Source organism: Anomaloglossus baeobatrachus, chromosome 2, assembly GCF_048569485.1.
Source record: "Anomaloglossus baeobatrachus isolate aAnoBae1 chromosome 2, aAnoBae1.hap1, whole genome shotgun sequence".
NCBI lineage: Eukaryota > Metazoa > Chordata > Amphibia > Anura > Aromobatidae > Anomaloglossus > Anomaloglossus baeobatrachus.
The window spans coordinates 749,992,538-750,014,842 of NC_134354.1; the positions used below are offsets into that span (position 1 = coordinate 749,992,538).

The 22,305-nt window shown below is 45.3% G+C and overlaps 1 protein-coding gene across 1 annotated transcript in view; it reads right to left on the reverse strand.

The window, feature by feature from the left end:
* CFAP300 (cilia and flagella associated protein 300) overlaps positions 1 to 19,552 on the reverse strand; it is a 105,604-nt gene extending 86,052 nt beyond the window's left edge. Inside the window, exon 1 of the mRNA XM_075337469.1 lies at positions 19,421 to 19,552. Coding sequence (XP_075193584.1) covers positions 19,421 to 19,524 — 104 coding nt within the window. The 5' untranslated portion in view covers positions 19,525 to 19,552. The remainder of the gene's footprint in view (positions 1 to 19,420) is intronic.
* Positions 19,553 to 22,305: the final 2,753 nt, after the last annotated feature.

A 22,305-nucleotide genomic window follows, 5' to 3' on the forward strand; every position in this document is an offset into this window, starting at 1 on the left:
CGGGGTAATGTGTGCGGGGGGCGGAGTGTGGGGTGTGTGGAGCCGAACGGTGCCATGGCGCTGAGGACGTCAGTACCGGGGACTGCATGGCTGGGGACAGGTGACTGTGTGTGTGTGTGTGTGTGTGTTCGTTCAGTGTATACATGCGGAGGGCGGAGTTCGGGGTGGTGGAGCTGAGCAATGGCGCTAAGGGCGTCAGTGCTGGGGACAGGTGACTGTGTGTGTGTGTTCAGTGTATACAGAAAGTTGATTAAATATAGAGAGGGAACCACGGGTTCTCTTTTATTTACAGCATTCCTACGCGTTTCAGAGACAAAGACCGTCTCCTTCTTCAGGGAAAAAAGAAGAAGGAGACGGTCTTTGTCTCTGAAACGCGTAGGAATGCTGTAAATAAAAGAGAAATTTTCACATCATTTCAACTTCAGTGGTTTTTAAGCGCGGCATATACCCGTGGTTCCCTCTCTATATTTAATCAACTTTCTATATTGTTATACGGGGCCGCTGCTTGAATCACACGGACACTCACATGCTTTTGAAGGAGTTGTGACTGGCACAACCCTATCAGGTGAGTGTTACTGTTCCTTTCCTATCACCACTTGTTATATCGGGTAAGACCCTATTGCGCCCTTTGTCTCCCCCTTTTTTAGTTTCAGTGTATACATGCAGAGGGCAGAGTGCAGCACTCACCGGGGAGTCGGGGCTCAGTGTGGGTGCGGCAAAGGGGAAAAGTGTCGGGCGTCGTCCTGTCGGCCCGTAGTTCGGGCTGTTCAGTTAGCTGAGCCATTGGTCGCAGGCTCTTTAGCGCACGCGCTGTGGCGACGGTTGTCACTGTAATGACGTCATTTTGGAGCAAGACAAACAGAATAAGGCAATTACATATATAGATAACTATTATACAAATGATTCACTTTGTTGAAGGACCTGTGTGAGGTCATACCCAGGTGACCAGAAGGGGCGGGGCCTTAGCCACCAAAGATGGAGTCCAGGTCACATGGGTATGATCTCACCACAGGTCCTTCAAGAAAAAGTAAATCATTTGTATAATGCTTATCCTAATTCTGACAGGGGGAGGGGATAACTATGAATACCCCCCCAGATATTATCTGATCCTCAGCTGCTGTCACTCAAGAAGCTGCTCATTTTATAAACTTCACTTTTTTGAATTTCAAAACCTAAACATCTGAGCTGACTACTACAGGTATGTATAGAATCAGCCTGATAGCGCCAGTATAGCACTGAGTTTAAGTTATATGCAAAAATCCTGGTGATTGGTTCCCTTTAAGTCTTTTTTTTTTTTTCCTTCAACATCTTTGCTTATCCAGATGTTTTAGACAGATTCAAGAAATACTTTGGCGTAGTGTTGAAGCTCTATTGCATTGATCAATTCAATAGCTAAAATTTCTCTTTATTCATATGTTCATGGCAGTAATGCAGATTCCATTTTTCATATTTTCATTCTTGCATATAGCTATTGGATTTTTCATGTCAGTATTCACACAGCAGTTTCTGCTACTTCATATATTCCCCTTACATAGTCACTGGTGTGCATACCTTTTCTCCATATAGTCAGACCACCTGTCTGACTAGTCCCAGTGTGGATTGGTCACTGACTGACTCAAATATGTTTTTCTTTGAAACGCTACTGCATTTCAGAGTCAAGCATACTGGGTTGAAATTATACAACCATTGCCTGATACATGGTGCCCATAGATCAGGAGGTATGTATCAGCTATCAGGTTCACAATAAAATCACACTGAAGAAAGGAACTTTTGTTTTTTATTTTGCACTAAATTTATGAGCCACCTTTGCCATTCTGAACCATGTGGCACAAAAACATATCAGCTAATATTACAAGGAAAATATATATATATATATATATATATATATATATATACATACACACACACACACACACACATATACACATATACACATATACATATATACACACACATATACACAGTCAGGTCCAGAAATATTTGGACAGTGACACAAGTTTTGTTATTTTAGCTGTTTACAAAAACATTTTCAGAAATACAATTATATATGTAATATGGGCTGAAAGTGCACACTCCCAGCTGCAATATGAGAGTTTTCACATCCAAATCGGAGAAAGGGTTTAGGAATCATAGCTCTGTAATGCATAGCCTCCTCTTTTTCAAGGGACCAAAAGTTATTGGACAAGGGACTCTAAGGGCTGCAATTAACTCTGAAGGCGTCTCCCTCGTTAACCTGTAATCAATGAAGTAGTTAAAAGGTCTGGGGTTGATTACAGGTGTGTGGTTTTGCATTTGGAAGCTGTTGCTGTGACCAGACAACATGCGGTCTAAGGAACTCTCAATTGAGGTGAAGCAGAACATCAGAAAAAATCCATCAGAGAGATAGCAGACATGCTTGGAGTAGCAAAATCAACAGTCAGGTACATTCTGAGAAAAAAAATAATTGACTGGTGAACTTGGGAACTCAAAAAGGCCTGGGCGTCCACGGATAACAACAGTGGTGGGTGATCGCCGCATACTTTCTTTGGTGAAGAAGAACCTGTTCACAACATCAACTGAAGTCCAGAACACTCTCAGTGAAGTAGGTGTATCTGTCTCTAAGTCAACAGTAAAGAGAAGACTCCATGAAAGTAAATACAAAGGGTTCCCATCTAGATGCAAACCATTCATCAATTCCAAAAATAGACAGGCCAGAGTTAAATTTGCTGAAAAACACCTCATGAAGCCAGCTCAGTTCTAGAAAAGTATTCTATGGACAGATGAGACAAAGATCAACCTGTACCAGAATGATGGGAAGAAAAAAGTTTGGAGAAGAAAGGGAACGGCACATGATCCAAGGCACACCACATCCTCTGTAAAACATGGTGGAGGCAACGTGATGGCATGGGCATGTATGGCTTTCAATGGCACTGGGTCACTTGTGTTTATTGATGACATAACAGCAGACAAGAGTAGCCGGATGAATTCTGAAGTGTACCGGGATATACTTTCAGCCCAGATTCAGCCAAATGCCGCAAAGTTGATCGGACGGCGCTTCATAGTACAGATGGACAATGACCCCAAGCATACAGCCAAAGCTACCCAGGAGTTCATGAGTGCAAAAAAGTGGAACATTCTGCAATGGCCAAGTCAATCACCAGATCTTAACCCAATTGAGCATGCATTTCACTTGCTCAAATCCAGACTTAAGACGGAAAGACCCACAAACAAGCAAGACCTGAAGGCTGCGGCTGTAAAGGCCTGGCAAAGCATTAAGAAGGAGGAAACCCAGCGTTTGGTGATGTCCATGGGTTCCAGACTTAAGGCAGTGATTGCCTCCAAAGGATTCGCAACAAAATATTGAAAATAAAAATATTTTGTTTGGGTTTGGTTTATTTGTCCAATTACTTTTGACCTCCTAAAATGTGGAGTGTTTGTAAAGAAATGTGTACAATTCCTACAATTTCTATCAGATATTTTTGTTCAAACCTTCAAATTAAACGTTACAATCTGCACTTGAATTCTGTTGTAGAGGTTTCATTTCAAATCCAATGTGGTGGCATGCAGAGCCCAACTCGCGAAAATTGTGTCACTGTCCAAATATTTCTGGACCTAACTGTATATATATATAGCAAATGATGACTTGATCTTTCCTATCTACGGGCTGCTGCTTGGTCGTCCGAATTCTTCCTGCAAGGCTATACAGAGTTCTTATTAGGACAATACAGTGGAACCTTAGATTAAGAGCGTTTTGCAAGACAAGCAAAGATTTTTACAAATTTGTAACTTGGTTAAAGAGCAATGATTTGCAATAAGAGCAAATACTCACCGTGCACACTTCAGATTCTGTCCTTTCACTGTGCTCTGACGGTAACTTTCTGTACATATGTATTGTATACAGTATACCATTGTACAGTACAGTATATACTATATAGCATGTCTATCAATTTGCATTTGTGGATACAGTATTGTGCTTTCTTATTGATAACCAGTGCAGGCCATTGCTTGTATTGTATCTCCCGCACACCAACAATTCTATTGGAAGCTACGTGCAGTTTAACTTGTTTTTTGTTTTTTACTGTACAGTATTTTGTATTAGTGACTGTAATAATTTTATATGAATACACTACATTATTTTGTATTACTGTAATAACCTTGTATATACACAGTAAATATTTTTGAGTTGTGGAACGAATTGTCTGCGTTTCAATTATTTCCTATGGGAAACTTTGCTTTGATATAAGAGTAACTTGGTTTAAGAGCAAACTCCCGGAACCAATTATGCTCATAAGGTTCCATTGTACTTTGTTTTGCAATTCCTTAAGAAGATTGCAAAAAATACTAAGACATAAGCTGCTGTAGTTATGAATAAATGAACAAAAGTATTACTGATCCCCCTGGAGTCCGCCGCTGCCCGATCTCTGCTGTTTGTGTGCAGCGGTGACATCACGTCAACAGCTAAATAAATGAATTGACATGTGGATCATTTCTAAACCCTTCTCGTTCCCCATGTTTGCTCCTGTTTAAAATAAAAACAAACTCGCTTCTTGTGCCATCGCTGTTCCAGCACTCGCTCTCCCATGGATCACATGACATTATGACACCTGGCCTTCTACCCAGTCATCCCCGGTTTCACTCTCTCCGTCTTTGACTTACCGAACATCAGGACAAAGCCATGGATGCGGCTACCGCTCACTTCCTCTTGATGTTTGAAACCTCCATAGGCGGAGAGAGTGAAGCCGGTTGTGACTGGGTGCAGGGCTTGTGTGTCATAATGTCACGTGATCCCCGGGAGAGCGAGCACTGAAACAGCGATGACACAAGAAGCGAGTATTTTTTTTTTTTAACAGGAATAAAACAGGAGCTTGAAAGAGAGATTGCACAAATAGGGTCTTATCCAATTAGAAAGTAAAAGAGAAAAGAGAAAAACTCGCTCACCTCATGTGGTTGTGCAGGTCACAAACACCATAAATGCCTGTAGGCCACTGCAGAACCCACATGGAGACCAAACAATGGAAATGAAGGAAGGGTTAACCTTCTGTGCTGCCACACAGTGAAGACGATGTAGATCAAATATGATTTATTTGTGAACGCGTTTCAAAGCCTTCACAGGCTTCTTCAATCAGGACAATCATATACCATATAGGAATACATTTATTCTGATGAAGAAGCCTTTGAGAGCTTTGAAACGCATTGACCAATAAATCTTATTTGATCTACATCGTCTGGACTGTGGCAGCGCAGGAGATTAACCCTTCCTTCATTTCCATTGTTTTATTTTAACATGGGCAATGAGAAGGAGTTCTACAAGTAGTGCACAACCCCTCCTTTGACTATCAGAGCTCATTTTTTACAGCAAACCGCAGCCTGGTGTGTCATAATGTCACGTGATCTCCGGGAGAACGAGTGGTGAAATCGCGTCGGCATGATAGGTGAGTGGAAGTGTGTTTATTTTAATGGAGGTATACAAATCAAAAAAAGTCCGTGGAGCCTCTGTTAGGAGTCTCGACAGAAAATAGCCAGATATCCCTCCGGGAAGGACCTAGCCAAGGAGTGGCTCTTTTTAAGGAGACCACATAACCACCATATTAAGTGGCCCTTTTAGTCAATATCCAACTCTTTGACGAGTTTAAAGTTATGACAAGGGAAATACCAAGGCCAGGTATCCATCCACAGACAGCTTTCGGGGTATTTTTTTTGATTTGCATACTTCCCATGGAGCAATGCACCTAGGATTTCACTGTGTTGAGCGCCCTCGCTGGCTGCCGGCAGTGTTTTCTCTAGCTAGTCTCCCTGAGATCAGTGATTGTTTTTTTTTATTTTAATGGAGGGAAACAGAGAATGAGAAGGGGTTGCCCACTACTCAGAAGACCCTTCGTCAGTCCCCGTTAAAATAAAATCACTTTAATTTCCATTCTGAGATCAGCTTAGATGAGATATTGTAATATGCTGCAGATTTCCCAACTACAAAATATGCAGCATATCCAACCTGTGTGAACAAACCCTTAGGCTATGTACCCACGGGACAATGTACCCGCGGATTTTTCCCGCAGGTTTGTCCGCAGCTGCTCCCCGGAATCGGTAGCTATCCATTGCTGCGGGTTCTGAGCATTTTTGTTGCGGTAAACCTGTGGGACAAGTGCGGAAATACCTGCTGAAGTCCCGCCCTGTATCTCCATAGTGGAAGAGCGGGAATTCCGCAGATATTTCCGCATGAATAATTGACATGCAGTCACGTGCGGCTGCGGGACATCCGCAGCATATTTCGCAGCCGCACATACCGCAGCATTGATACAGCACTCCCCAAATCCCATAGGATAACATGGGGAATTGTCTGTACTTGCGAGAACCTGCGGCTTTATCTGGAAAATCCAGAAAAATCTGCAGGTTTGCCGCGGCAAAATCCGCGGGTACGTTGTCACGAGGACACAAAGCCTTATAGTCTACATTAACCAATTATACTCCAATTCCCGTAGAAGTATAAAACTTTTCTTTTAATTTTTAGCAGGGGTTACAAAAAAAAAAAAAGAAGTTATGAGGCTCCCAGAGGATTTAGCCTAGGAATTAAAAGGCCATGTTAGAATTCTAAAGCAGTCGTATCCTCCACTTTTCCAGGATCTCTCATTACATTACATTTTAATCTTAGTAACACTGAGACCCGTGTGAAGGAGCTGCGCTGACCACAGCCTGGTCACGTTTTCTAAATCCAGTCCCCCCACTGTACAAGAAAGGGGACCAAAAAGCGTTTGCAAGACCTTAAATCGTCCCGCTATTTCCAGCGCTTACTCCCAGCAATGAGCGAGCGATTTAATGGTATTTACTGGTTATTAGCGAGCCCATAGCACATAGCGGGGCGACTGAAGTCCAAGGGGAAAAGGAGCCGGGAAGGAACAGACAGGTCTGTGTTACGAGCCGTCAGTCGCTGGAGCTGCACAATTTTTCAGCAAGACTGAATGTGACCCGCTAATGCTGACTATTAACCCTTGCAGTTTCCGGATCAGATTTATTACTACATTTTAACCCTTGAATTTCAATATTTTGCATTTTCAGTTTTTCTTCCAAGAGGCACGACCTTTTGATTTTTCCATTGACCAAGGGTTTGTTTTGTTGCCGGACGAATCAGTTTCGAATGACTCCATTCTTTATATCTTACAATGTACTGAAAAATGGGGAACGCAAGTACAAATGTTGTGAAAGGGTGAGAAAAAAAAATAATGATGCAATTCCGCTGTTTGTTCGGGGGTTTTGTTTTTACACTCTTATACGGGCAGTAATAATTACCTGGATATAGGATTCTCCAGGTCTGTACGATTACGGCGATACCAGACAGATATCGTACAAATACTAAAAAATGTCATCTCCAAATAGAGCAAGTGTGAACAGGTGCTAGCTGCTAAAAAGATAATGGTGTTTATTATTATTTGTAACCCCTTCACACTGTGGCCATTTTCTGTTTTTTCCTTCCTGTCAATATAGCTTGTTTTTTTTTTTTTGCAGTATGAGTTGTACTTTTGATCGACACCATTCATTCTGCCCCATATTGTACTCAAAAATGGGGGAAAAAAATTCCAAGTGCGGTGAAATTGCAAAAAATGTTCAATTCCGCAATTGTTTTATGGGTTATTTTATTTACAGTGTTCCCTACATGGTAAAATGAGCTGGCAATATGATTCCCCAGATCAGTATGAGTTCGTAGATATCATACATGTATAGTTTTAGTTTTTTAATTTAAGTAGTGAAAGAAAACAGAGACAATTTTTTTTTAAGACTCATAATGTTCTCATTTTTCGGGATCTGGGGCTCAGTGAAAACTTATTTTTTTGCGCCCTAATCTGATGTTTTTACTGATACTATTTTTGGGTAGATGCAATGTATTTATCGCCTCTTATTGTATTTCATTGTAATACTAGCTGTGGTACCCGGGCATTGCCTGGGATAGTAACTGTTTCTCTATCTCTCTGTCTGTCTCTTTCCCTGTCAGTCTTTGTCTGTGTGTCTTTTTCTTTGACTGCTTCTGTCTGTCTCTGTCTGTCTTTCTCTGTATGTCTTTCTCTGCCTCTTTCCCTGTCTATTTGTGTGTCTGTCTCTGTCAGTAGGTCTGTCTCTGTCTCTATCAGTGTCTGTCTGTCACTCTGTTTGTCTTTCTCTATCACTCTGTGTGTCTGTCTCTGTGTGTCTGTCTCTTTCCCTGTCTGCTTGCCTCTGTCTCTTTCCCCGTGTGTCTGTCTCTTTCTCTGTCTGTCTGGCTTTTTTTTCCCTCCTGTCTGTCTCTTTCCCTGTGTGCCTCTTTCTCTGTCTGTGCCTGTCAGCCTGTCTATCAGTCTGTGTGTGTCTCCCCACTGACATTATATTACCTCACACATGAGCTTCTTATACTATGAATGTCCTTTGTTCCTATAGCAACCACTCACAGCTGCGAGTAATAGCCTGTAACTCGCATCTCCACTCACTTTAATGGAGTTTTTTTTGGAGAGTAACTGTAAAGCGCGGGGTTACATTCAGGGCTGTGGAGTCGGTAAGCCAAACCTTCGACTCCGACTCCTCAAATTCTCTTGCACCGACTCCGACTCCAGCTCCGACTCCGACTCCGGCTCCGGCTCCGGCTCCGGCTCCTACATATATTGTTTATAGTTAGGTGAAAAATTTATTGTAATACATGAACATGTGTATGTGAACATCAGACATTTAATAATTTTTATGATACAATAATCAAGATATTTGGATAGAACATAAAATATATTTATTGGAATACAACTTTAGAACACAAAAAACTGTAATAAATTGTAAATATGTAATACACTATGTAATATACAGTAGATTACATATATATCTTGTGTGTGTGTATATACACTAATATATATATATATATATATATATATATATATATATATATATATATATATATATATATATATATATATATATATATATATATATATATATATATATATAAATAATTACATATTTACAATTTATTAGTTTTTTGTGTTCTAAAGTTGTATTCCAATAAATATTTTATGTTCTATCCAAATATCTTGATTATTGTATCATAAAAACAATTAAATGTCTGATGTTCACATTGTACTACAATAAATTTTTCACTTAAATATAAGCATTATACTAAATGTTATTATTTAGTAAAATATTCAGAACATTCTGCATTGCACTCCTGTCCCCAATTTATTATATATTTTAGGAGTCGGAGTCGGTGCATTTTATACCGACTCCGACTCCGACTCCACCAAAATGAGCTCCGACTCCGACTCCGACTCCACGACTCCGACTCCACAGCCCTGGTTACATTTTCCTGTCAAAACATAGTCTATGACGTTCCCTGAGTCACAAGAGGAGTCTCTGCAAAATTTTGTGATTGTAAGAGCCTCTGCGGATTCCTTTAGCGACACACACACACACACACTTATATATTAGACCGTGCGATCGGGCATTTCTGAAAGCGGCGATACCAAATGTGTATTTTTTTTTTTAATTATTTTATTTTCAATGGGGAAAAAAAAGGGGGCAATTTGAACTGTTGAGGTTTTTCTATTTTTTTAAATAATTTTAAAAACATTTTTTCCACTTTAAATTGTATTAATACAATACAATTAATTCATTAAATTAATAAGGTCCCTTAAGCTGGTGTCACACACAGCGACAACGACGTCGCTGCTACGTCACCATTTTCTGTGACGTTGCAGCGACGTCCAGTCGCTGTCGCTGTGTGCGACATCCAGCAACGACCTGGCCCCTGCTGTGAGGTCGCCGGTCGTTGCTGAATGTCCAGCTTCATTTTTTGGTCGTCACTCTCCCGCTGTGACACACACATCGCTGTGTGTGACAGCGAGAGAGCGACGAAATGAAGAGAGCAGGAGCCGGCGTCTGGCAGCTGCGAAGCTGTAACCAGCGTAAACATCGGGTAACAAAGGGAAGCCCTTTCCCTGGTTACCCGATATTTTCCTTCGTTACCAGCCTCCGCTCTTGCTGCCAGTGCCGGCTCCTGCTCTGTGCACATGTGGCTGCAGTACACATCGGGTAATTAACCCGATGTATACTGTAGCAAGGAGAGCAGGAAGCCAGCGCTAAGCAGTGTGCGCAGCTCCCTGCTCTCTGCACTGTGACATGTAGCTGCAGCACACATCGGGTAATTAACCCGATGTGTACTGTACCTAGGAGAGCAGGGAGCCAGCGCTAAGCGCGGCTCCCTGCTCTCTGCACATGTAGCACAGCGAAGTTATGATCGCTGCTTCTGCTGTGTTTGACAGCTAAGCAGCGATCATAACAGCGACTTACAAGGTCGCTGTTACGTCACAGAAAATGGTGACGTAACAGCGACGTCGCTGTCGCTTAGTGTGAACCCAGCTTTAGAGGACTTGAAGCAGCGCTTATCTGATCGCCTGGGCTATACAAAGCAGGGTATCAGCACCGCTCTTCTGTACAGCCGAAATACTGATTTCCTATGAATGTCGCTCACAGAACATTTTTCATGACAGACACAGGGTCATCGGATGATCCCCGGCTGTCATAACGATTAGTGCCCCTCAATCATGTCACAAAATCACCAATGGGAGCAGGGAATAACCCGCTCCCCGCTGGGGCATGTTAAATCCCACTATCAGAGATTGTCAGCAGGAGGCTACTTTCACGCATCAGTTTTTTGGCATCGGGCACAATCCGGCGTGTGCCTGATGCAACGGATCCGGCGCAGAATATGCAAAAACGGATGCCCCTGATCTTTTTTTAGACTGATCCGGTATACCTGATCCGTCAAAAAACGGATCCGGCGCATACATTTTTGCATCCGTTTTTTTTTTTTTTTGCTTGATCCGTTTTTTTTTTTCAATACATTGGAGCATGCTCAGTTTACAAAAACTGATCCGGCGGCCGCATCCGTTTTTTGACACATGATCCGGCGTCCATAGGCTTCCATTGTAAATCATGCTGTATCGCGCCGCATCCGGATTGTCAGAGACAAAAAACGTTACAAGAGACGTTCCATCTGGCCGCCACATTAGCCAATTACGAGAGATCCGGCAAAAGCCGGATGCAACACAAGGCCATCAGGCACAATCTGGCGCTAATACAAATCAATGGGGATAAAACTGATCCAGCGCCGAATCAGTTTTATCTGTTTTTTTTCTGGATTGTGACTGATAAAAAAACTGATGTGTGAAAGTAGCCTTAGGTTACTTTCACACTTCAGTCTTGTTCCATCAGTCACAATTCGTTGCCTTGAGAAAATATGGTATCCTGCAAAATATTTAGCAGGATTTAGTCTTTTGTCCATAGACTTGAATTAACGACTGATTGCCCTGCGTTGCATCCGTTAAGCAACTGATCAGTCGTGGAATGACTGACCGCCGGGTGGAAGGAACCGACACTAATGTTTTTTTTGGAGCGTCAAAAAAAACCCCCCAAAAAAAACTCACTGTGCAGGATTCCGTCACAATTCGTCAAGAGGTATAATGGTTGTCTATGGTGCTGGATTGCGTCGTAATCCGTCGCACGATGGAATCCAGCGCTGGATTCTGTCATGTTCTACTGAGCATGCCCAGTATGTACACAATCACATTGCAAGGCTCCAGATAGGAATAATCCACACACAATTTTAGCTATAACAACATTTATTCTGCCCCTTTCTCTACAAACTGTCACAGATGGCCTATGAAAACACAGTAATAGCTCACCAAAATGTCTGGCACTCCCATTAGGCTGTCCCAAAAAACAAACGGATCATGACTGATCCGTCGTAAAACGGACGCAACAGATCAGTTATTTCACAGGTAGCTAAAAAACAACGTATTTGTCGCAACGACTGACCTGGCGGAATTGGAACGACTGAAGTGTGAAAGTAGCCTAAAGGGGGCTTTACACACTACGACATCGCTAATGCGAACTCGTTGGGGTCACGGAATTGGTGACGCACATCTGGCCGCATTAGCGATGCCGTTGCGTGTGACACCTATGAGCGATTTTGCATTGTTGCAAAAACGTGCAAAATCGTTCATCGGCGACATGGGGGTCCATTCTCAAAAATAGTTACTGCAGCAGTAACGAAGTTGTTCCTCGTTCCTGCGGCAGCACACATCGCTCCGTGTGACACCGCAGGAACGAGGAAGCTCCCCTTACCTGCCTCCCGGCCGCTATGAGGAAGGAAGGAGGTGGGCGGGATGTGACGTCCCGCTCATCTCCGCCCCTCTGCTTCTATTGGCCGGCGGTTCAGTGACGCAGCTGTGACGTCGCTGTGACGCTGAACGAACCGCCACCTTAGAAAGGAGGCGGTTCGCCGGTCACAGCGACGTCGCCGGGCAGGTAAGTAGTGTGACGGGTCTGGGCGATGTTGTGCGGCACGGGCAGCGATTTGCCTGTGTCGCACAACCGATGGGGGCGGGTACCCACGCTAGTGATATCGGTACCGATATCGCAGTGTGTAAAGTGACCTTTAGGGATTAAAACCAAAAAGAAAATCTGAAATCTGCAAAAAAAAAAAAATTGCTTTACGTTGGCCTTTTTTCAGACCCATAAGAATTTTCCATCCATAGAGATGTGCTGTTAAGCGGGCTTTACACGCTGCGATATCGTTAATTAATTATCGTTGGGGTCACGGTGTTTGTGACGCACATCCGGCTTCATTAACGATATCACAGCGTGTGACACTTTTGAGCGACCTTAAACGATCGCAAAAGCGGTCAAAATAGTTTGCCGCGGAGAGGTCGTCCTGAAACAAAAAATCGTTTAATGCTTATTAGCGATGTTGTTCGTCGTTCCTGCGGCAGCACACATCGCTATGTGTAATACTGCAGGAGCGAGGAACATCTCCTTACCTGCGTCCACTGTCAATGCGGAAGGAAGGAGGTGGGCGGGATGTTACGTCCCGCTCATCTCCGCCCCTCCGCTTCTATTGGAAGACTGCCGTGTGACGTTGCTGTGTCGCAGCACGAACCGCCCCCTTAGAAAGGAGGCGGGTCACCGGCCAGAGCGACGTTGCAGAGCAGGTATCTGAGTGTGATCGCTGCCGTAGCGATAATTTTTGCTATGGCAGCGATCACACAATATCGCACGTACGACGGGGGCGGGGCCTATCACGCTCCAAATCGCTAGCCGATGCTAGCGATGTCACAGCGTGTAAAGGCCGCTTTAGTGTTTACCATGAATAGAAAATACAGTCATGTGAATATAGCCTAGGGCTGTGTGCACACATTTCATTATTGATACATTTTTTTCTACTCAGATTTGTCAAAAAAGAAAAAAAACAAAGCTAGCACTAAATGTGCACTTTAGCACTAAAAAATTCCAAACTGTACTTATTATAAAAATTGAGATTTTTGGCAAAAATTTTGCAATTTCTTGAGCCACCCCGCAACGTCACGGCAAATCTCATTTGGGGCAGTCCTACGCTAAAATATTTTTATAAAATGTGCCATACGGCCTCACATATGAATAGTAGAACTGCTCCTAGCAGCACTCACCTGGTCTATTTCAATCCCGTACCCATGACTGAGTCATGGCTGTGGGCGGGACAGGTCCAAGCAAATGCTGCATGAAGTAAATAGCCTGTGGACAAAGCCTGATGACTGAATGTGAACAGTCACCAACCGCCAAAATCTAGACAGGTGGAATACATCCCAAGTTGTCAAAAAACCTGAGGGATTTTCTGATGTCAAAGGGAATGAGAATCCTGAGGTCTCGTGCACATGTTTCTCCCTGCAGATTTGGTGCAGGAGCAAATCTGCAGCGTGTCAATTCTCACAGCCTTTTTGCTGCAGATTTCATCCATTCTAATGAATGGGAGAATTCTGCACTGAAAAGGAGTGTTTTTTTTCCCCGCTGTGTTTTTACTGCAAGATATGCAGAAATGGTGCCCAAGTTTCTGTACCAAATCCTAAACACGTGCATGTACCCTTCAATGAGGTGAGGAGGATTGTAATGGGGGAGGGGGAGTTTGGGGTGTGTACTGAGCTCTCGACCATGACAATGATGCACTGAGGAAACGTATTTCCATATAGAATAAAATATGTGTTTTGTTTTTTTCTTTATGTAAACTGAGATGAGTAAAGTCTACACTACAACGTGTGGCATTTCTAGGGGATACGTTCCCTGCATCTACAGTGTGAACAGAAAGTATTCAGACCCCTATAACTTTTTCACTCTTTGTTTCATTGCAGCCATTTGATAAATTCAAAAAAGTTCATTTTTTTTTCCTCATTAATGTACGCCCTGCACCCCATCCGCCATGTTGTCAGAAAAAAAAAAAAAACAGAAATGTAGATTTGTTTGCAAATTTATTAAGCAAGGAAAACTGAAATATCACATGGTCATAAGTATTCAGACCCTTTGGTCAGACACTCCTATGTAAGGCTATGTTCGCACGTTGCGTTTTTTACCGCGTTTCTGCAGCGCTTTTGGCAGCAGCATTTTTGGGCAAAAACGCATGCGTTTTTGATTTCCAGCAAAGTCTATGGGAAAAGCAGAAATCCTGTCTTCACTTTGCTTTTTTTTCTGCAGCGTTTAATTTGCATATTTGTGGTCAAAAACCATGCTGAAAAAGAAGCAGCATGTCAGTTGTTTTTGCCATTTCTGCAGCGTTTCCTTAACATTGGAGTCAATGAGAAATGGCAAAAAGCAACCAAAATCACAATTCCTGCGTTTTTCATGCTTTTTACCTGCTTTTCAACTGCGTTTTTGGCTCCAAAAACGCATGCTTTTCTGGGCAAAAATTAATGGGTTCTAATGTTCCTTTACACACACACAAAAACCGAAAATTTAAATGTAAAAAAATAATAAACTTTAGCTATTTTTCTGTTAAAATGTGCATAACCACTATTATTACATTATAATTGATAATTTCCCATATAATTTTATTAAAAGTTAATTTTATACTTTTTTTCTCTTTCATTCTTTTTGACTAATTCAACTTTATTTCTCAGTGTCTTGATCTCAAAAACGCATCTGCAGAAACGCAGGTGAAAACGCAGGTAAAAAGCGCTAAAAACGCACTAAAAACGCGGTAAAAACGCATGCGTTTTTAGCGCTAAAAAAATTGTCAAAAGCCATTTGGTCAAAAACCAAGGGAAGGAAAACGTGCAGAATAAACTGCAGGTACACCGACGCAACGTGCGGACATAGCCTAAGTCACACGCTGTCCATTTCCTTGTGATCCTCCTTGAGATGGTTCTACTCCTTCATTGGAGTCCAGCTGTGTGTAATTAAACTGATAGGGCATGATTTGGAAAGGTGCACACCTCTCTATATAAGAACTCACAGCGCATAACAAGAAAGCCGCGGAGACACCATCAGATGTTTCTCAACGCTGGCAGGAAACTAGCCAGGTCTTTCACCGGGAAGGAACAACCACGGGAAGGGCAGTCTCCAGTCAAGGAGACCACCTATGCCAACCTGATGAAAGACCTGGCTAGTTCCCTGCCAGCGTTGAGAAACATGTGATGGTGTCTCCGCAGGCTTTCATGTTTTGAATATTTCCCAGGGGGCATTGCTCTAGAATCACAGCGTTGAGAAACATGTGATGGTGTCTCCGTGGTGTTGGATGTTGATCTCCCTAAGGTCAACCATCCTTGCTTATGTAGCTCACAGTGCATGTCACGCCATACGAGAATCATGAGGTCAAAGGAACTGCCCAAGGAGTTCAGAGACAGAATTGTGGCAAGGCACAGATCTGGCCAAGGTTACAAAAGAATTTCTGCAGTACTCAAGGTTCCTAAGAGCGCAGTGGCCTCCATAATCCTTAAATGGAAGAAGTTTGGGACCACCAGAACTCTTCCTAGACCTGTCCGTCCAGCCACACTGAGCAATCGTGGGAGAAGAGCCTTGGCGAGAAAGGTAAAGAAGAACCCCAAGATCACTGTGGCTGAGCTTCAGAGATGCAGTAGGGAGATGGGAGAAAGTTCCACAAAGTCATCTATCACTGCAGCCCTCCACCAATAGGGCCTCTATGGCAGAGTGGACCAACTGAAGCCGCTCCTCAGTGCAAGACATATGAAAGCCTGCATAGAGTTTGCAAAAAAAACAAACCACATGAAAGACTCCCAAACTATGAGAAGTAAGATTCTCTGGTCTGACGAGACGAAGACAGAACTTTTTGGTGATAATTCTAAGCGGTATGTGTGGAGAATACCAGTCACTGCTCATCTCCTGCTCAATACAATCCCAACAGTGAAACATGGTGGTGGCAGTGTGGAGCCCCAGATTACCTTCAGGTGCAGGTCGCCGCAGGGTATCCATGGGCTTGGGAATCTTCTGGTCAAAAGTAGGTTAACTTCAATGGGGGATTTGTGACGCCACTCTTGGTATTTGCGGTCAGGGGGGTGACCGCCACTGCAGTTTAGGGGATGCCTGGGGCTGATGTTAGCTGCAGTCAGATGTTGTAGCCTCCCGAGAGTGAGCGTGGCCCCAGGGCCAAGTGTAGGTGTGTAGTACCACAGGTCGCAGAAGAACTCACACACAAACAGCAATGTCTTTCAGGGTTTTTACTCACTTTCAGGTGGCAGGAGGGAGTTAACCCGGGCAATGCTATGGTGGACCAGGTGGAATCAGGTATCCCTTCGGCTGATGTAGGGGTGTCTGCTGACTCGCCTTCATAGCCCTTCTTGTTTTGAGGTGACCTCGACTTGAAGTCTTGCTGGGATCATCCAGGGAAGTCGCATACGCCGTTCTCCCCTTTCTGGCCCGTTTGCGGGCAGCTTGGACCAGGTGATTCTGGATGCTTGCCGTCAGTCACTTATGGGCCCCTCGTTGCTGCTGTAGCTGCGGACTCTGTAGGTTTGGTGAGGCACATAAAGTGCCCTCACCAGCAGGTTTGGCAGGCCAACTGAATGGACCCCTGCTCTGGGGACCTGTACCCCGTGCGGGCAGGGTCTACTGGCAGTCCCCGTACTCAGCCACCTCTGCACCAGCTGGTTTTCGGGTGGCACTGCTAAGTAGCCCTTTCTCCCCCGCCAGCAGCCACGAACGGTGCAGTGTCTGGAAGGCCCTGCTCCACTGCTCTGCCCTCCAGAAGCGACCCCTCCACCTCCTTCTCCTTTGGCTGCCTCTGCACAACTCCCTTGTTCCCAGTGACACCACCCACCACTAGCTGGGAGGCGAGCGCCACGCCCCCTCCCCGAGTCTGCTCAAGGGTCCCCTCTAGCTGTGTGTGTTCCTGGTTACTAGTGTTCAGTGTGTCCACACCCTAGTCAGCCTATGGGATTACCTGTGTTGTACTGACCCAGCATGGGTGCAGTACTCAGTGGTGCCTGACCAGGGGCGCCACAGCAGCATCATGCTATTGGGGCGTTTTTCAGCTGCAGGGACAGGATGACTGGTTGCAATTGAAGGAAAGAGGAATGCGGCCAAGTACAGAGATATCCTGGAAGAAAACCTCTTCCAGAGTGCTCTTGACCTCAGACTTGGCCGAAGGTTCACCTTCCAACAAGACAATGACCCTAAAATTACAAGGAGTGGCTTCAGAACAACTCTGTGACCATTCTTGACTGGCCCAGCCAGAGCCCTGACCTAAACCCAATTGAGCATCTCTGGAGAGTCCATGGCTGACCACCAACATTCACCATCCTACTTGACGGAACTGGAGAGGATCTACAAGGAAGAATGGCAGAGGATCCCCAAATCCAGGGGTGAAAAACTTGTTGCATTATTCCCAAGAAGAATCACGGCTGTACTAGCTCAAAAGGGTGCGTCTACTCAATACTGACCAAAGGGGCTGAATACTTATGACCATGTGATATTTCAGTTTTCTTTTTTAATAAATTTGCAAAAATTTCTACATTTCTGTTTGCTTTCTGTCAAGATGGGGGATGGGGTGCATAGTGTACATAAGGCTGCTTTCACACATCCGGTTTTAGCAGTGCGGCTCAATCCGGCTCAAAAACCCATGCAACGGATGCGGCGAAAAAAAACGGACCCGTTGCATAAGTTTTTCCATGCGGCCCGTCTGTTTTTTGATGGATGCAGCTTGATACTGAACATGTGCAGTGCAAAAAAACGCATCCGGCGTCCACAGGCTTGCATTATAAATCACGCCGGATCCGGCACCAAAAAACGTGCCAGGCAACGTTCCATGCGGCCGCCGCATGGGCTAAGTATGCCGCATCCGGCAAAAAACGGACGCAACGCAAGGCCATGCGGCACAATACGGCGCTAATGCAAGTCTATGCAGGAAAAAACGCAACCGGCGGCAAAAAAAAGGTTGCGTTTTTTCTGCAGAGCGCCGTATTGTGCCGCTCAGCAAAAACCGGATGTGTGAAAGCAGCCTTAATGATAAAAAAAATAACTTTTTTGAATTTACCAAATGGCTGCAATGAAACAGTGAAAAATTTAAAGGGGTCTGAATACTTTCCGTTTCCACTGTATATGACTGAAAGGATTTGACATTTGGGGGTGACTGCCTGTCTTTAGTAGCAGCGTTCTCTTTGAGCAGGATAATGCCCTTACACCCCCATTTGCTGAACGGTCCAGTGATGGAGGAATATGACACTAAAGGCCCCGTCACACACACAGAGATAAATCTTTGGCAGATCTGTGGTTGCAGTGAAATCATGGACATATTGTTCCATTTGTACACAGCCACAAACCTGGCACTGATTGTCCACAATTTCACTGCAACCACAGATCTGCCGCAGATTTATCTCTGTGTGTGACAGGGCCTTAAGATCAGTGGTGATGATTGGTCTCCTAATTCCCCAGATAGTAATCTGATTGGGCTCAGCTGGAAACCAGTCCGATCCGAGGAGGCCGCAGGGAGGAGCACACAGGCCCTGACATCATGGTGCAGGCCCATAAAATATAGACCCCTGCAGGACCCAGACGCTGACCCCCAGCCCCCGCGGGACGCAGACGCTGACCCCCAGCCCCCGCGGGACGCAGACGCTGACCCCCAGCCCCCGCGGGACGCAGACGCTGACCCCCAGCCCCCGCGGGACGCAGACGCTGACCCCCAGCCCCCGCGGGACGCAGACGCTGACCCCCAGCCCCCGCGGGGCGCAGACGCTGACCCCCAGCCCCCGCGGGGCGCAGACGCTGACCCCCAGCCCCCGCGGGACGCAGACGCTGACCCCCAGCCCCCGCGGGACGCAGACGCTGACCCCCAGCCCCCGCGGGACGCAGACGCTGACCCCCAGCCCCTGCGGGACGCAGACGCTGACCCCCAGCCCCTGCGGGACGCAGACGCTGACCCCCAGCCCCTGCGGGGCGCAGACGCTGACCCCCTGCAGGGCGCAGACCCTGCATGATGCTGCACAGATCTTGTTCCCTGACTCCGGGGTGAGAGCAAACTTAAAAGTATGAGGAGCTGCCATATTGAAAATAGCACATTGTGCCCCTAATGCCCCCCTTATGACATCTGCATCGCTAAGAGGAGACCCCTCCTTATTAACATATATTAGGGTGTTCTCTGACAGGCAAACATCACACAGCGGCACACACTCGGACTTACCACTTGGTCAGCAGCTCCCGGGTGTCTCTGTTCTCCAGGAAGTTGAAATCTCTGTTTGGAAGGTGATGAAACGTAAACTGAGCTCCTCCGTCCCCCTGCGCCATCTTTCTGCTTCACCTGCAACTTGTATTCTGCCGCTTCTATGTCTCCATAGTAACAAGCCGCAACCTGTGCGCCGCGAAAAGGTGTCCGGCCGGAAATGTACCCGCTTTATAAACGGTCCGTCCATTGTGAGCAGACTGATGTGTATCATCCTGGGACTTGTGGTGCCTGCGGGGATTCATGGTCAGTAATAAGCCTCGTAGATTAGAAGGACCTTCAGAAAACTAGAGTTATTAGATATGTACTGTGGCAAATAAACAAGTAAAATCAAATATATAAACTGTGTTTTCTGTTTAATTTATTTTAACCGCCATGAATTTTTTTTGCAAGTGTTTTTTGTGACCTTTTTTCTCTTTTAAAAATTATAAAGACAACTGCACTTCCTAACAGACAAGTGTGAACAGGTGCAAACGGAACATGAAATATACTCTAACAAATATATAGTTGCAATCTGAGACGCTAAGGTATGCAAGCACTGAATACATTACTGCTAAGGAAATACATTTTACAATTGAGACACTTAGCACATAAAAAAGGCCAATTTTATGTGAGCCCAACAGCCAGCATCAAGGCGTATCTCTATTTGCTGGTTTCATGTTCGGTTTGCACCTGTTCACATTTGTCTGTTAGGAAGTGTCAACCGTTTTCCTCATTTTAGATTATAGGGTCATGCCTTCTGACTGAGCACTCCTTCCCACCAGCTTAAGATGATTTTTAATTTCCTATTAAAGGGTTCTTGCCCGCCCATAAAATTGTAGGCTGGAAGAGGCATTTAGGTGGTGGGGACCCAGCATACGAGATACACCTTGACACCGGCTGCTGGGCTCACATAAAACTGGCCTTTTTTTATGCACCGTCTCAATCTTTATATTTGTTTCCATAGCAGTAATGCATGCCCAAGTTCCTATATTCAATATTTTCTTGTCTTAGCGTCTCTGCTGTATATTTGTTGGAGCCGTTTTCTTTATTCACACGAAAAAGAACCTTCCCACTACTCCCAATTTTTATTTTTGTGCTTTCAATTTTTCCTCCCCTTCTTCCAACACTGATAGCTTTGTTTATTTTTCCTTTAGGCTATGTGCCCACGCTACAGGATTTACCGTGGATTTACCGCGGATTTTGCCGCGGATTTACCGCGGATTTGCCGAAAATCTGCAGCAGCAGCACTTCCAAGCCATTTCAATGGCATTTTGGAAATGCTGTGCCCATGCTGCGGATTTTTCCGCGGCGGATTTGCCGCGGATTTTGATCCGGAAAAATCTGCAGCATGTCAATTGTTTGGTGCAGATTTGGTGCGGATTTTTGGCTTTGAATGGGGAAAAAAAAATCCGCATCAAAGTCCGCGGCAAATCCGCGGTAAATCCGCGGCAAATCCGCGGCAAATCCGCGGGTGCGGATTTGCCGCGAAAGTCGCAGATTTTCAGGCAAAAAAATCCGCAGGGACATTCTAGCGTGGGCACATAGCCTTAATGTAGCCATATGAAGGCTTTATAGTTACATTGGTTGAAAAAAGACCTAGGTCCATCTAGTTCAACCTTCCTCCAGCAATTCTACATTTTGTCCCTAAGGGATACTTTACATGTTGCGACATCGCTAGCATCGGCTAGTGATGTCCAGCGCGATAGCACCCGCCCCCGTCGCACATGCGATATGTGATCGCTGCCGTAGCGAACATTATCGCTACAGCAGCATCTCACGCACAGACCTGGTCACCGACGTCGCTGTGACCACCGAACAATCCCTCCTTCAAGGGGGAGGTGCGTTCGGCGTCACTGCAACGTCACTAAGCAGCCGGCCAATAGAAGCGGAGGGGCAAGATGAGCGGGACGTAACATCCCGCCCACCTCCTTCCTTCCGCATTGTTGGTGGACGCAGGTAAGGAGATATTTGTCGTTCCTGCGGCTTCACACACAGCGATGTATGCTGCCGCAGGAACGACAAACAACATCGTACCTGCAGCTGGAGCGACATTATGGAAATGAACGACGTGACACAGATCAGCGATTTTTGACTGTTTTGCGCTCATTCATCGTCGCTCCTAGGATTTACACATTGCGATGTCGCTATCGGCGCCGGATGTGCGTCACTAACAACGTGACCCCGACGATATTTCGGTAGCGATGTCGCAATGTGTAAAGTACCTCTAAAGCGGGCTTTACACACTGCGATATCAGTCCCGATATCACTAGTGTGGGTACCCGCCCCTATCTGTTGCGCGACACGGGCAAATCGCTGCCTGTGCCGCACAACATCGCCCAGACCCGTCACACATACTTACCTGCCCGGCGACGTCGCTGTGACCGGCGAACCGCCTCCTTTCTAAGGGGGCGGTCCGTGCGGCGTCACAGCGACGTCACTGAGCGGCAGCCCAATAGCAGCGGAGGGGCGGAGCTGAGCAGGACGTAACATCCCGCCCACCTCCTTCCTTCCGCATTGTGGCCAGGAGGCAGGTAAGGAGAGCTTCCTCGTTCCTGCGGTGTCACACGGAGCGATGTGTGCTGCCGCAGGAACGAGGAACAACCTCGTTACTGCTGCAGTAACGATTTTTGAGAATGAACCCCCATGTCACCGATGAGCGATTTTGCACGTTTTTGCAACGATGCAAAATCGCTCATCGGTGTCACACGCAATGGCATCGCTAATGCGGCCGGATGTGCGTCACCAATTCCGTTACCCCAACGAGTTCGCATTAGCGATGTCGTAGTGTGTAAAGCCCCCTTAAGTCACTTATAACCAACAATGTTGTGTACTGAGGAAATCTTCCAGCCCTTTTTTAAAAGTTG